The sequence below is a fragment of the Myxine glutinosa genome, chromosome 14 (genome assembly GCF_964187855.1).
Source record: "Myxine glutinosa chromosome 14, kmMyxGlut1.1, whole genome shotgun sequence".
In the NCBI taxonomy this organism is placed as follows: Eukaryota; Metazoa; Chordata; class Myxini; order Myxiniformes; family Myxinidae; genus Myxine; species Myxine glutinosa.
In genome coordinates this window covers 65,505,527-65,522,094 of record NC_136274.1, presented here as the reverse complement: position 1 = coordinate 65,522,094, position 16,568 = coordinate 65,505,527, and the positions used below count along the sequence as shown (strand labels likewise).

The 16,568-nt window shown below is 41.8% G+C and overlaps 2 protein-coding genes across 2 annotated transcripts in view; both read right to left on the bottom strand.

The window, feature by feature from the left end:
* The window catches only part of LOC137439274 (uncharacterized), a 57,410-nt gene extending 54,674 nt beyond the window's left edge, over positions 1–2,736 (bottom strand). The window contains exon 1 of the mRNA XM_078768045.1: positions 2,587–2,736. Within this exon, the coding sequence (XP_078624171.1) occupies positions 2,587–2,691 (105 nt within the window). The 5' untranslated portion in view covers positions 2,692–2,736. The remainder of the gene's footprint in view (positions 1–2,586) is intronic.
* Positions 2,737–6,215: 3,479 nt separating this feature from the next.
* On the bottom strand, positions 6,216–6,948 carry LOC144888794 (cilia- and flagella-associated protein 57-like). The gene is made up of 4 exons (XM_078768001.1): positions 6,943–6,948; positions 6,724–6,837; positions 6,262–6,493; positions 6,216–6,229 (listed from the first exon to the last, which is right to left on the bottom strand). Exons 1-4 carry the CDS (start codon positions 6,946–6,948, stop codon positions 6,216–6,218), a joined length of 366 nt encoding a protein of 121 aa, XP_078624127.1.
* Positions 6,949–16,568: the final 9,620 nt, after the last annotated feature.

Below are 16,568 nucleotides of genomic sequence, written 5' to 3'. Positions count from 1 at the left end.
CACTCGAGGACTTTTTCAGTACTTTGTGATTGGCAAATATATATATATTGTTACGGTTTTGGGAATAAAGGATGACCCCCCTCATAGGTAGATGCACCACAACATGTTACCTCGCTGTAGTTCAGTTATTTATTCGTGAATGTAAGCGTAGTCCTTTCCTGTGTTAGTTTTGCGTTGAGCAGGCTAGTAAGTGTAGGCCTCGATTAGGCTGGAATACCATGTGCTCGGCCTGGAACAAGTCTGGCAAGGCCGAAGGGAGGAGCTGCAGGGGGAGTGGCCAGTAAGCAGCGAGCCGCCAATCAGAGCCCAAGGGGAGTGGCTCACAACGGCAACAAGAGGAGGGGCTTGGAACATTCGGGTAGGACCCGGGAGGGGCTATATAAAACCCTGCCTCGAGCCCCATGCGTCAGAGCTGAAGTCAGAGCCGAAGTGAGAACACAGCAGACAAGGAGAGAGAGTCACCCCGCGTCAGAAAAAGAGAGTGCGTCAGAACTGTTGTCCCACCGCGAGTGGATTGCACGCTTGTTATAGCCGCTGTACACGAATTCCCCGTGTCCTGTGCCCTGCTGCCTGTATTATTCACGTGGTGTGGAGACGATCCATCCCAGAGCCACCTACACCGACGACCCTCCTACCTGGGCTCCCTGCATATGTGCCGTGACCACCAGAGGGCCACGCCGAGTGAGCAGTCTGGGAGCGACCGACGGCAATGCGCGTTTGGGAACGTGAACTTTTCCTTCCTCCTTTTTCCCCGTGTGAGTGAGTGGGCCCTTTGTCTGGGATTTAGTTAAGACTGCTTAAGTGCCTGCTCTGTGTCTCTTCACCTGTATAGCTGTAAATAAATTGTGTTCTTCCTCTTATTTTATTGTTCCCGTCATTTCACAATTGGCCTAGCATCGCACGAACAGAACCCCTCAAATCGGGTTCAATAAAAGGTAATGGCACAAGTCATGTGATACGCACACCGATCGGGCGTATTCGATTAGCGTGGCTTGTGCGAGGTCCGGTCCCCGTTTTCGTGGCAGCGTGGGTCAAAGGTACGTGTGGCATCGACCCGATACCCTTTTCCACGCTCGCTGCGGGAGTGGCGACTCGGCCTCGTGGACATGAAGACCCGAGGGGAAAAAGGGGTTTAACCCCCTCCCCCCCATTTGTAATGTCGACGGGCTTCGGGAGATCCGCAACAATATATTCCCTTCAAATTAGACCGAGTTTAATGATTGTCAAAGGTTTTCAGAAAAAAATTAATTGCATTTGCATTCCCTTTTCAGGGTATTCTGGGTCTTCAAGGTCATTTCAGTCTTTTGGGTGTTCGAGGTATTTTGGGTCTTCAGGGTATTTTCAGTCTTTGGGGTAATTTAGGTGGTTATGGTCTTTTCAGTCTTTTGGGTATTTTCAGTCTTCGGGGTGTTGTTGGTCTTTAATGGTCTTCAGGGTCTGTTCGGTTTTTGGGGTCTTTTCATTACTCGGGGTTTTGGGGTCTTTAAGGATCTTTGGGGTTTTTTGGAATCTTTTCAGTCTTCGGGGTATTTTTGGTCTTTTGAGTCCATTGGGTATTCGAGTCTTTTCGGCCATTTGGGTCTTTTAAGGGTCTTCGGGGGCTTTTTGTCTTTTCGGTCTTCAAGGATATTTGTGGTATTTTGGGTCTTTTGGGTCGTCAGGGTATTTTGAGTCCTCTGGGTCTTTTGGATATTCAGGGTATTTGAGGGTCTTTTGGGTATTTTGGGTCTTTGGGGTCCATTGGGTCTTCAGAGTCTTTTCAGTCTTCTTGTTCTTTGGGGTCTTTTGAGTCCTTGGGGCCTTTTTGGGATATTTAGCATCCTTGGGGGGCTTGGGGTCTTTTGGGTCCTCGGGGTCTTCTCGGTCCTTTGGGTCCTTGGGGTTTTGGGTGGGGGTCTTTGGGTCCTCTGAGTACTTTAGGTTAAGTATTTCAGGTTATAATTGCGGGTGGCATCAGGTCAACTGTCCAACCAATGGGTGAAGAGCTGCCATACATACATACATACATACACACATACATACATACACACATAGATACATACATACATACATACATACATACATACATACATACATGCATAATTACAAACACTTGCTCCATTATATAGAGATTATTTATCTATTTAATTATTCATTTATAAATTTGACTATTAATTAATTAATTATTTAATGATTCCTTTAACTAATTGATGGTTAAGTAACGTTAAGCCAACACGAGGCTAAATATTACAAGGTGTCCTTCGTGAAGAGTAGGCGAGCTATCGTCCACACCATGGCCAAATTCAAAATTCCTGCCATAATCAGCAAGGGCACTGCATCAGCGGCACAGCCACGCCCTCCGCCAATGTTGCTACCCCGCAACAAAGAAGAAGCGAGAGGACAGTCGAGAGGACACTGAATGTGAAGGACACAATGGTAAACCCTCCGGATTTAGGATCCATATGGACCTGATGATGATGAGCTCAAAAGAGGGACAAGTTCATCAATGAAGATGAAGACCGACATTATGATGGTCTTGCATTCGAGAGCCACAGATTATGCAGAGCCACACATGGGGTGGCACCAAAGATGGTGCCATGTTTGTACCTTAAGCTGCTGATTCAGGTCCTCGACTTTCTTTGATAAAAGGCGTTTTTCTTTCTGTTTTTGCTCTTCAAAGTTTGAGGTTTGCAGGCGCAGATGGAAGTCCATCTCTCCTTCCACTTCGTCCAATCGAAAAGCCAACTCTCTTATCCGTTGATCCTGAAAAAAAGGTGTGAAAAGACAGGAACTGGCACTGGGGTTTCTTCGCTCTCACACCTTTTGGGATTGTAAAACCCATTGCAGCCGATAAATGATGGCATTTGTTTAGGAAAAAAAATAGTTTCCAAATACATTCCAAAATTCTACCTGCATGACTTCGCATGTCGCAATATAAATGTAGGGCTGTTTGGGTGACAATATTATTGTGTTGTCCCCCACATGACAGCATTATTGTGTTGTCCCCCACTTGACAGCAATATTGTGTTGTCGCCCACATGACAGCATTATTGTGTTGTCGCCCACATGACAGCATTATTGGGTTGTCGCCCGCATGACAGCATTATGGTGTTGTCCCCCACATGACAGCATTATTGTGTTGTCCCACACATGACAGCATTATTGTGTTGTCCCCCACATGACAGCATTATTGTGTTGTCCCCCACATGACAGCATTAATGGGTTGTCCCCCACATGACAGCATTATTGTGTTGTCCCCCACATGACAGCATTATTGTGTTGTCCCCCACATGACAGCATTATTATGTTGTCGCCTACATGACAGCATCATTGTGTTGTCGCCCACATGACAGCATTATTGTGTTGTCGCCCACATTACAGCATTATTGTGTTGTCTCCTGCATGGCGGCATTATTGTGGTCGCCCACATGACAGCATTATTGTGTTGTCCCCCACATGACAGCATTATTGTGTTGTCGCCCACATGACAGCATTATTGTGTTGTCGCCCACATGACAGCATTATTGTGTTGTCGCCCACATGACAGCATTATTGTGTTGTCGCCCGCATGACAGCATTATTGCGTTGTCCCCCACATGACAGCATTATTGTGTTGTCGCCCACATGACAGCATTATTGCGTTGTCCCCCACATGACAGCATTATTGTGTTGTCGCCCACATGACAGCATTATTGTGTTGTCGCCCACATGACAGCATTATTGTGTTGTCGCCCACATGACAGCATTATTGTGTTGTCCCCCACATGACAGCATTATTGTGTTGTCCCCCACATGACAGCATTATTGTGTTGTCGCCCACATGACAGCATTATTGTGTTGTCCCCCACATGACAGCATTATTGTGTTGTCCCCCACATGACAGCATTAATGGGTTGTCCCCCACATGACAGCATTATTGTGTTGTCCCCCACATGACAGCATTATTGTGTTGTCCCCCACATGACAGCATTAATGGGTTGTCCCCCACATGACAGCATTATTGTGTTGTCGCCCACATGACAGCATTATTGTGTTGTGCCCCACATGACAGCATTATTGTGTTGTCCCACACATGACAGCATTATTGTGTTGTCCCCCACATGACAGCATTATTTTGTGGTCCCCCACTTGACAGCAATATTGTGTTGTCGCCCACATGACATCATTATTGTGTTGTCGCCCACATGACAGCATTATTGTGTCGTCCCCCACATGACAGCATTATTGTGTTGTTACCCACATGACCGCATTATTGTGTTGTCCTCCACATGACCGCATTATTGTGTTGTCCTCCACATGACAGCATTATTGTGTTGTCACCCACATGACAGCATTATTGTGTTGTCGCCCACATGACAACATTAATGGGTTGTCCCCCACAAGACAGCATTATTGTGTTGTCGCCCACATGACAGCATTATTGTGTTGTCGCCCACATGACAACATTAATGGGTTGTCCCCCACATGACAGCATTATTGTGTTGTCCCCCACATGACAGCATTATTGTGTTGTCGCCTACATGACAGCATCATTGTGTTGTCGCACATATGACAGCATTATTGTGTTGTCCACCACATGACAGCATTATTGTGTTGTCCTCCACATGACAACATTAATGGGTTGTCCCCCACATGACAGCATTATTGTGTTGTCGCCCACATGACTGCATTATTGTGTTGTCCCCCACTTGACAGCAATATTGTGTTGTCGCCCACATGACAGCATTATTGTGTTGTCCCCCACTTCACAGCAATATTGTGTTGTCGCCCACATGACAGCATTTTTGTGTTGTCGCCCACATGACAGCATTATTGTGTTGTCGCCCACATGACAGCATTATTGGGTTGTCGCCCGCATGACAGCATTATGGTGTTGTCCCCCACATGACAGCATTATTGTGTTGTCCCACACATGACAGCATTATTGTGTTGTCCCCCACATGACAGCATTATTGTGTTGTCCCACACATGACAGCATTATTGTGTTGTCCCCCACATGACAGCATTAATGGGTTGTCCCCCACATGACAGCATTATTGTGTTGTCCCCCACATGACAGCATTATTGTGTTGTCCCCCACATGACAGCATTATTGTGTTGTCGCCTACATGACAGCATCATTGTGTTGTCGCCCACATGACAGCATTATTGTGTTGTCGCCCGCATGGCGGCATTATTGGGGTCGCCCACATGACAGCATTATTGTGTTGTCCCCCACATGACAGCATTATTGTGTTGTCGCCCACATGACAGCATTATTGTGTTGTCGCCCACATGACAGCATTATTGTGTTGTCGCCCACATTAAAGCATTATTGTGTTGTCGCCCGCATGACAGCATTGTTGCGTTGTCCCCCACATGACAGCATTATTGTGTTGTCGCCCACATGACAGCATTATTGCGTTGTCCCCCACATGACAGCATTATTGTGTTGTCGCCCACATGACAGCATTATTGTGTTGTCGCCCACATGACAGCATTATTGTGTTGTCGCCCACATGACAGAATTATTGTGTTGTCCCCCACATGACAGCATTATTGTGTTGTCCCCCACATGACAGCATTATTGTGTTGTCGCCCACATGACAGCATTATTGTGTTGTCCCCCACATGACAGCATTATTGTGTTGTTTGGGTGACAACATTAATGGGTTGAGTCGATATATGGGATGGGATCACGCAATCAGAAAGCAACAACTATACCACGTCATGATCATGATCATGGTTACCCAATAATGATTGGGAAGTATATAGCTCATGGGTACCTTTTCCTCAAGCTCAGAGCAGCTTACTAACACCTCGTCAATTCGTGGGATTCTTGAAAATCCAACTGTCTCCTGGCCATCTTGTTCAGGAAGACCCCACACAAAAAGTGAGCCATCAGATCCTCCCGTAATTAGACGCTTGCTGTCGGGGGTCACGCACATCTGGGGAGATCAGATTATAGAAAGGGAGGACTTGGACTCATGTCTTCTGCCTGATTCAACTTGGAATGTTGAGTTAATGAGCTGCTCACCTGTGTGATTGAAGTCTGGTGAGCAGGTAGGTCGACCCATTCTGGATTTGTGGACAGTGGAAGGTGTGCGACTCTCAACACTCCTCCTTTTGTCCCAACGTAAATGGCTCGACCTAAGCTTTCCACAGCAATTGCTGATGCCCTGAGAGGTTCCAATGACACCTCTTTCACCACCTGCAACAGCACCTCCTTGGTGAAATGGTCATTTGATTTCTTGCCTCTACATTCTACACCCTGAACACATGACACCCACAAACACGAGCCACCACAAAAGTAAATGAATACCTGTGACCCAGTGATCTCACGTAGAGTTGTGGCTGTGGTGGCATAAACTGGAGGATGGTCCGAAGCTGGCAGTGCTAGTCCCATGTAAGCGTCCACCTTGATGATGCATTCGGCATCTCGTTTTCCTCCATGTACTCGCCACTCGTACACACGTCCTTCTACACTGCACGTCACCAAGCGCAGGTCATCGGCAGACCAGGCCAGGTCGTGCACCTGGGATTTGTAAACACTTGTGAGAGGCAGTCACCTCTGCCTTCCACTCCACCTCTCCCACTACCAATTCTGTTTTGACAATCACTTATCAAATTCGTACTTTGCTGCAATCACAATGGGAGACACCTGAAGATTTTAGGACATTTTCCCAGGGGAAATAATGTGGATATCAGTTCCAGTATGTAGGAAAGGCGGATGGCTCCACAGCATGGAAAAGGGGTAATCGATACCTCACTGATGTGACCTTTCAGGGTCGACACACTTTTCAACGTCACAGCAGAAAACAGGTGGATGAGATTGCCCGAGGCTGCGGCAAAGAGGTGTCCTCCATGACTGTAAGCCACCTGGGGGAAAGAATTAATACCTGTGTAAGTCAGTAAGAACTCTGTGCACCAGAATCGTTATTAAGAGGCAATTAAATGTTAACCCGAATATCACTATCGAGTAACCTTCATCAAAATAATATATCGAAAGAAGTCAGCGATAAATCAAAACAAGTCAACGCTATATCGAAACAAGTCAATGATATGTCAAAACAAGTCAACGATATATCGAAACAAGTCAACGATATATCGAAACAAGTCAACAATATATCGAAACAAGTCAACGATATATCGAAACAAGTCAACGATATATCGAAACAAGTCAACGATACATCGAAACAAGTCAATGATAAATCAAAACAAGTCAACGATATATCGAAACAAGTTAATGACATATCGAGGTAAGTTAACGACATATCGAAACAAGTAAACGATATATTGAAACAAGTCAACAATATATTGAAACAAGTCAATGATATATCGAAGCAAGTCAAAGATATATATCTAAATAAGTCAACGATATATCAAAACAAGTCAACGAAATATTGAAACAAGTCAACGATAACTCAAAACAAGTCAACGATTTATCGAAACAAGTCAACGATATATCGAAACAAGTAAACAATATATCGCAACAAGGTAAAGACATGTCAAAGCAAGTTAACGACAATCAAAACGAGTGAACGATATATTGAAACAAGTCAACAATGTATTGAAACAAGTCAATGATATATCGAAACAATTCAAAGATATATCTAAATAAGTCAACGATATATCGAAACAAGTCAACGCTATATCACAACAAGTCAACAACATATCGAAGCAAGTCAATGATATATCTAAACAAGTCAATGATGTATCACAACAAGTCAACGATATATCACAACAAGTCAACGACATATCAAAACAAGTCAACGATATATTGAAACAAGTCAACGATATATCACAACAAGTCAACGATATATCACAACAAGTCAACGACATATCACAACAAGTCAATGACATATCAAAACAAGTCAACGATATATCACAACAAGTCAACGACATATCAAAACAAGTCAACGATATATTGAAACAAGTCAACGATATATCACAACAAGTCAACGATATATCACAACAGGTCAACGACATATCAAAACAAGTCAACGATATATTGAAATAAGTCAACAATATATCACAACAAGTCAACGACATATCGAAGCAAGTCAATGATATATCGAAACAAGTCAACGATATATCACAAGTCAACGACATTTCAAAACAAGTCAACGATCTATTGAAACAAGTCAATGATATATCACAACAAGTCAACGACATATAAAAACAAGTCAACAATATATTGAAACAAGTTAACGATATATCACAAGTCAACAACATATCAAAACAAGTCAACGGTATATTGAAACAACTCAACAATATATCACAACAAGTCAACGACAATCGAAACGAGTAAACGATATATTGAAACAAGTCAACGATATATTGAAACAAGTCAACAATATATCGCAACAAGTTAAAGACATGTCAAAGCAAGTTATCGACAATCGAAACAAGTAAACGATATATTGAAACAACTAAACATTATATCAAAACAAGTCAACGATATATCACAACAAGTCAACAACATATCAAAACAAGTCAACGATATATTGAAACAAGTCAATGATATATCTAAACAAGTCAACGATATATCACAACAAGTCAACGATATATTGAAACAACTAAACATTATATCAAAACAAGTCAACGATATATCACAACAAGTCAACAACATATCAAAACAAGTCAACAACATATCAAAACAAGTCAACGATATATTGAAACAAGTCAGCAATATATTGAGGCAAGTCAACGATATATCGAAACAAGTCAACAATAAGTATTGTTTCATTTTAGCAAGTAGTTGGCAAATGATCTCTATCTCTGGATAATATAGTGGACTTGTATACTTGAAGGCCTTTTGGTGGGGAACGTGTTCACAAAGTCCACAAACCTGGTGACAAGCCTGGGCAGAAAATTCGTTCACCATGCGAAGGTCCGTCTGGAAGATGGAGAAGAGCCGGAGACACTGGGGGAATCCAACAAGGAGCATGAAGCCAAACGGGTGGAGGGAGATGCTGAGAGCCGGTCCAGGCCATGTGCAGTGGATCTCCTGCATGCTGGAGACCGGTCATCTTGCTTAGCAATTACCACGGGCTCTTACATACAGCTTGCACGTCATAGTTTAGGTCAATGACAGTCCCAAATTACATGTGAATGAGGACACTTGGTTCTCAAAAAGCAAATTGAGATTCTTTTAAAAGTTTATGTCTTAACAGAAACTAGATGGTATTCTTAGAATAATTACCCTGCGCAGTCAACTTGGTGCGAGCCAACGCTTCTGTTTTTGAAGGGTTTTTTTCCCCCTTTTATCCAATATGGTTGCCAGACCATGTGAGTGATTACATCATAAATTTATATTCTCTAATATTATTGTTGCATAGATCATGCCCAATAAATTTCAAACTGATCAGCCAAAGCATTGTCCATGTCAAATTATGCCGTCCTAATTACGACACCGATGACGTCAGTGTTAACAACACCTATTCCCCATTTGTAGTTCTTTACAATGAGCCACGTTTTAATGTTTCCATTGAGCGGTTTCAGAGATTATAGAGGTGAAACGTTTTTCAGTTTTTCCAAGATGGCGCCTGTACCACGTGACCTATTACATCTTAATTATCATTAAAATATTCTACAGGAGGAGGTGCTCCTATGGTGAAATTTTTGTGTTAAGCAGACCTAGAATTGCAGAGAAAAAACCATTCATACTGATCAAATCAACCGTTGTACTTGTCAAATGATGACGTCATCATCATATCTTATTTCCCATGGTGAGGACTTGAAAACGTGTCATGTTTCAACTTTTTCCATTGAGTGGTTTGGGAGATATGGAGGTGTAACGTTTTTCCAAGATGGCATCCGTACCACGTGACCTATGATGTCGTAATTATGAATAAAAAAATTACAAAGGTGGAGGCGCTCCTATGGTAAAATTTCGTGTGAATCGGACCAAGGGATGCCGAGAAAATGAATTTTAAAAATGCAGACACGCATGTACGCCACACGTACGCAACCGAATGCCTAACCCTGATTTTCGCTTCGCGGGCGCAGGGTAATTACAAGCTATGTCAAAGTATTGCATTGAGTCGCTCTGATTGATTTCAACCATAATTCTGATTCTGGTGTACCGTACAGTGTTACAAAGCATTGGTGCTGTCCAAGGAGTTTCTTGGCCAGGCTAATACTGGGTGGTTTGACTTTGCCTTCCCATACTTAGTATAGCATATAGTAGTTACGGTAGGAGTTTCTAACTTGTTCAGGGTGCCGGCGATATCTCGCCTGCTCTTAATGAAGAACACCGTGGGATGCTTAACATCCACCAACTAATGCCCCAGAAGGGACGACGCGTGTGTAACGTCCATCCAAGGGACAGCACACACATCGATGAATCACCTTGACTGTGAAACACCAGGACAACAGTTTAGAACTGGGGCAAGATTCAAACCCAGGCTAGACAGATTACAGGTGAATGTGTGTAACTCTAGAGTCTAGACCATCCTTCCAGCCCTCACCCATAATGAATATGATAAATTTAACCTGGTGAAAATCATCATAATACCTGGTCTGCAGGTTCCAAACAGAAATTGCTCCATCATCAGAGCAGGTGGCAAGGAGAGGCCGATACGAGCAGACGGACAGCCCGGTAATGCGGTTACAATGCCAAGCAGGACCCCATGCTTCAAAGTCGCTCTCTTCCACCTGTGGTCAAAATTCACCAACTTCACTTAGGTTACAACACCAGGAAGGACCCCATGCCTCAAAGTTGCTCTATTCCACCTGTGGTCAACATTCACCAATTTAACTTAGGTTCCAACACCAGGAAGGATCACATGCCTCAAAGTCGCTCTATTCCACCTGTGGTCAACATTCGCCAATTTCACTTAGGTTACAACACCAGGAAGGACCCCATGCCTCAAACTCGCTCTCTTCCACCTGTGGTCAACATTCGCCAATTTCACTTACTCCGTACACACAGCACTGGCATGCACTGGTGCCATACATCACAGCAGTACATCGTTTGAGAGACCCTGTGAAGCTAGCAGCATCCAGCGGGAAGAAGTTGGTCTGAATATGCTGAATCATAATGTTGGTGCTTATTCGATTTCCTCGTCTAATTTGAAAACTGTCGGAAGTGAAGTTCGCTAATGTTTGAGGGCCCCTCTGACGAAGGGTTATCGTTGGAAACATTTGCCACATTCATCTTTTCACGGCGGTTAACATATTCTTTTCGGCTTTCAGTTGATAAATTTGTATTGCTTCACCTGTCTGCCAATTAAGTCCGATACTCACTTTCTTCAAGATTAGTATTCCAGTGTTATTTCAAAATTGAACCTATTGGTGATCACACTTGTTTCTATGGTAATTATCTCAAGTGAGTATTGTCGTGCGATTCCCCTCGGTTAATACAGGGAAATCACGGATGGAAACGAGCTTAATGAGGCGACGATCAATGGTGGATTTGACTATACCAGCACGGGGAGAAGGGAGGAAGAAGAAGCGGGAAGCTTTTACCTGACACGATCTCGCCGGGCAGTCTTCAAACCTGCAGGAAATAAACTCAAACGGGAATCCGGGTTAAAATGTACAGTGAAAATAAATAAGGCTTTATTGGCACGGATGCCGATAATACAAAATAAAACGCGACGCTCAAATAACTATTCTAAATTTGGACTTCCCCCACACCAGACTTGAATGCACAGAGGAAGGGCTGAAAGAAACTGGAATGAAATAAATAGTGTGGGATTATTGTGCACTTAACTGCGAGTGGCTTGAACCTTGCCCGAAATCGTCCAGGCCTCCCGTTCCCGCATGGGGAGAAGGCCGCAGTCCACTCGGTTCCACGTGCCGCTAGGCCTCACAGGCTTCTCGCCCACCCCGGCCTTGTGCTGTTCCAGCGGCAAGCAGCGCTCGTCCACGCGTCGTCCGTGCCTGGCAAAACTGCCGCTCTCAGTCTGCAAAAACTCGTTACGTCTCCCGGCGGCGTCTCCGATCGCTGCCTGGAGCCCGCTGTCCATGTATCGTTTTCTCGCGAGGTCCGGAACGAGGGACACGAGCCGAGGGCAGAGGACAGCGTCAGGAAGGTAGCAAGAGGAGGAGAGGAGAGCGTCGCAAGAGGAAGAGAAGAGAATCCAGGGCACAAGATGGCAGTCCAAACGAGAGCACAAAGGGTAGAGCGATCTGACAGCCAAAATGTGACCGCTCGCGATGGGATCCAGCACGAGAAGGGCCAAAATGTCGGCTCACGGTTCGTGGTGTCACTTCTCCTCTGACGGCATCGATCCTCCCTTCCAATCAGTCCTTCACAAGGTGGGCGTGGCCTCAGCCTGCTTGAGCAATGAGTGTTGCTTTGTGGTCATGTAACTGGCTGCAGCTGCATCGGCGGTGCCCCAGACTGGCTTTCGGTGAGTTTTATAATAAGGGGGGAATTAATTAATGTGTGTGCTTATGGGAATGGATTCCTAATCTACGTGTCTTTGTGTGTTGCCATGAGAGACACAGGGATGACCACAGAGGGAACGACACACAGGGGAATTAACATATTCCCTACAACTACTTAACATTCCCTGCCCCCTCGTGGTGGGGACACATACCCAACTTATCCGACATCTGGTCTAGACAGGTCCTCTACTTATTTACATTGAGGTGGTTCTAGCTACCCACGACAGACAAAGCATGATACCTACACAGATCTACCTAGATCTAGATATGCTTACCCAACCGACATAACAGTATAAATGTAAAAAGAGCATGGTGGAAAATATCACTCGCAATTGGGCCTAGTCTCGTTCCTCATCGACATGAATGACGTCTCCGATGCTTCGGAAAACCCTGTATTCCTGTTTTCAGGCAACTTCAAATTGTGTTGTACACTACATCTGGAATTGATTAGATGTTTGTCTGATGAATAGAACAGAGGCTTCAATCCTCAAAAATCTGTCTCACCCTACCGCTCTGGAATGATCGTCAAACAAACCCACCTATTTATTTCCTTGGTCATCCAATAGAAGAGGTTCAGTCTGTTGAACTTGGAAGTTGGAGACCTCACCATGAGCCATGATCTTTGTTGGGCCAACTATACCAAAGCTGGCCTCCAAAATCAATCGCTCACTGGGCATCTTCCATCCATCCAAGTCTTTCTTTGGGAAATCAGAACTTTGTTTTTTAGCTGGATGGAGTATTGGAGTACTTCCCTTCCCTATGGGTTGGCGATCCAGCATTACATCTGTCAGTAGTGTAATAATGTTGCTTCTGGGACACCTCCGTTTAACATGGGAAATCCCTATCTAATGTCATTTACCCCCTTGTCTTTTTCAAAAATCATAAACACCTCTATTTCTCCCACCCTCATCTTTATGAACCTTTTGTCTGTAGTACCTATCCTTAATGTTGTTCATTAGACCACTCAAACACTACAAATATTTGTTTTCTCTTATAGACCTATCATCCTTCTTCTACATATCATCTGGCAGATTAATCTTTGACCCATTCACTTCCATATTAATTCTTTCCCTCCCTCATTGCCCCTAAACACCTATATTTCTCTCACCCTGTTCTTTACGAACCTTCTAACCTTTTGACATGTTATCCTTATTCATTAGACCACTTAAACACCTGTGATCCTTCTGACCTCATGGACCTTTTAACCTTTTACTCTTAATATCATCTGGTGAATATAACCCACTCAAACAACGACCCTACAAATATTTGTTTATGCGTGGGAAATAATTTAATTCTCTTGCCACTCTCTTCACCATCTAATATATTAACAAAAAAGATGATTGAGTTTGGTTCTTTATTAAGATATTTTAACTGAGCTAAGATAAAATGGTAAACCTCCCTCAATGTTCTTGTTTGAGCACCTCCAGTGCCACATACCATTTTTAAATTAAAGTATATATTTTCCTGACAACCATCAAAGTTTTCCGTCCACTCAAAAATATTTCCATCTTTTTTACCCAATTCACCGGTATTTAAATTAATTCTCTTATTTGTTTTGTGAATTTTTTTACCAGTTGCCTTTTCAATTATACCTATTTGATATTTTTCACATTCATTATGTTTTCCATTTATATACCAAGGTTGATTACACCTCCACTCTTTAGTCTGGTTGATACTTGGTTCTATCATTTATATAATAGTAAAAAAGGCGGCGGTAGCCCGTTAAAATCCCCAACCCCCCCTTTTTAACTTATCACTTATATATATCTTATCACTTATGTATATCTTATCACTTATATATATCTTATCACTTATATATATCTTATCACTTATATATATCTTATCACTTATATACTTATATAACCATAAGGGAGACTATCAATTCCATTTTCTAAAATAAACCTCTTATCATCAAAAGCCCCCAATGCTTTCTTATTCACCTCTTCTGAATATAATTGATGTTTATAACTTCTTATTCCATTAATCTTTCTAAACTCTTCTTTCTTTGTTGTTAAACAGTTATAATAATCCTTAAAGTTTATTGTTTCTTTAATGACATTTTTCTTTACACCTTTTAATTTCTTATCAGTTTTTTCAACGTTATTCACAATGTATTTATAAGCATAAGCCTTAGACCTCAATCCCACAAATTCACTCATGACATTTCCTCCTAATTCATCCTTGAACTTTCCAATCACCTTTTTATTTTTAGAAGAGAACAACTCACTCTCTGGACTGTAATTACTCGTGTCATAGATATTAATGTCTCTTTTCATGTCTGAATAAACATCGTTGGTATTAATTTTCAAAATAAAACTATCTGTATCCATATAAAGTAGATTAACATCATTTTGATATTTCTTCCTCAAGTTATTATAAAAGTAATCATACATTAATGACTTTGATAAATCAAGAATTGTTGTCCCAATATAAATAGGTTTGTTCATTTCAATACTCTCTTTAATCAAATGGATCGCACAAAAGTTCTCAGTAAAGACCTCAGCTCGAGTAAAACTCGGTCTATTAATTAATTTTGATGCTTGTTCCCAAGATGTTGATAATCTGATATTTTGTCTTTTCCTCACATTCTCCATAGTCTTACCAAAGACCGCATTATTCATCAATTTATAAAAGTCTTTCTCAAAATCTGTTTTTGACTCTGTTCTTCTTTGTGTATTAAAATCAATGTACCCCTTTAACCAATGACTTTGATTGAACTTTAGAACCCTATGGATCTTCTCTACTCTTAGACCTTTTGATAAATATTGTCGCAAATTTCTTTGGTGTAGAACATAATTTTTCTTGTTATATAATGTAGTAAGTAATTTTTCTGTTGATTCACCTATATCAAACGATCGTTGATAATCACTCAACCATTCTTTCTTTGGACTTTCTTTCTCACAAGCAAATGGGAGATCTTTGTGTAGGTTATGGAGTTCCTCTGGATATTTTAAATCAATTTCAAAATAATAACCAACTTTTTCTTCATCCAATTCTTTTTGTGTAGAGATACATACATCTTGTAAAACGTTTTTGTAGTCTTTTTCCTTTACCCATCTAAGTTTTCCATAAGGAAGAGCCTGAGACATTGCCCAGCCATACAGGTTGTTTGCGTCATAGTACATCAAGTAAGAACTCTCTTTCGTTGGATCATAATTTGGAAGATATTTGTTATTTGCTTTTGCGTATCTACTCGAGCAGACTTGTGAAATTCCACCTCTTTTTGCCTTTTCAATCATCAAAAGCATATCAACATCGGTTATCAAATCCAAATCTTGTTTTGTCATTTTCAACATCGCACTCCAGGCCAATCCAGGTGCTGTGTAGTAGTGAGCAGGATCCAATCCATATCCAGTGCGACAAACAGATCTAAAGGCTTCAAATACATCGGCCAATAAAAGCACATCAGTTTTGAGATACAAATCGTGATACTCGCCAAGATTCCTGATGTTATATTTTTCCCAAACATTTTGTGCGTGTACATAATCTTTATCAGATATATTACTGTTGTTTAATTTGTTATAGAAATTTTCTTTTGAAGGAAGTTGTGTTTCATTGAATCTCTCAAATGAGTCCATATAGTCATAGGGGTAAATTCCCTTTTGTGTTAGAAAATCTTTATCTAAAAAATACTCTGAAAGACATGGAAACTCTTTTAGATTTTGAACCAAGTTAACCAATGGACTTGCCATGAATTTAAATGTATCAAGAAATCTGATATGAGTAATAGGAGATGTGTGAATTGTTTTTGTGAATGAAATGTATTTCTGATCCGTGTTTGGAATTGCTGAGATACTTCCAGAAGTCTTTGAGAGTTCCTTGATAAATAGATGTGTATCATAATGAGCGTTGTTATGAAGAAAGACAGGAATGAAAGAGGGGAGTTGATAATTAATATTACAACTTTGATGAGCCAGACCTCTATATTTACCAGTGAGATGACAATGGTCTCTAACCTTTAGACCTTTACCAATTTTCTCCTCACAAATATGACAGACATTGTTTTTTATAAATTCCCTTTTTTCTTTACTTGTTAAGGACATTGGTTTATTGGTTTCTCTCATTATCTTGGTTAATCGAACACAGTCTTTTTCTAGTCGTTTCACAAACTCCTCTGGGGTATTTGAGCCTCTATACATCTCTAACTTGTTATATTTATCACCAACGGATGATTTGATATAATAACAAAAACCACAAGGAGTATGTTTTTG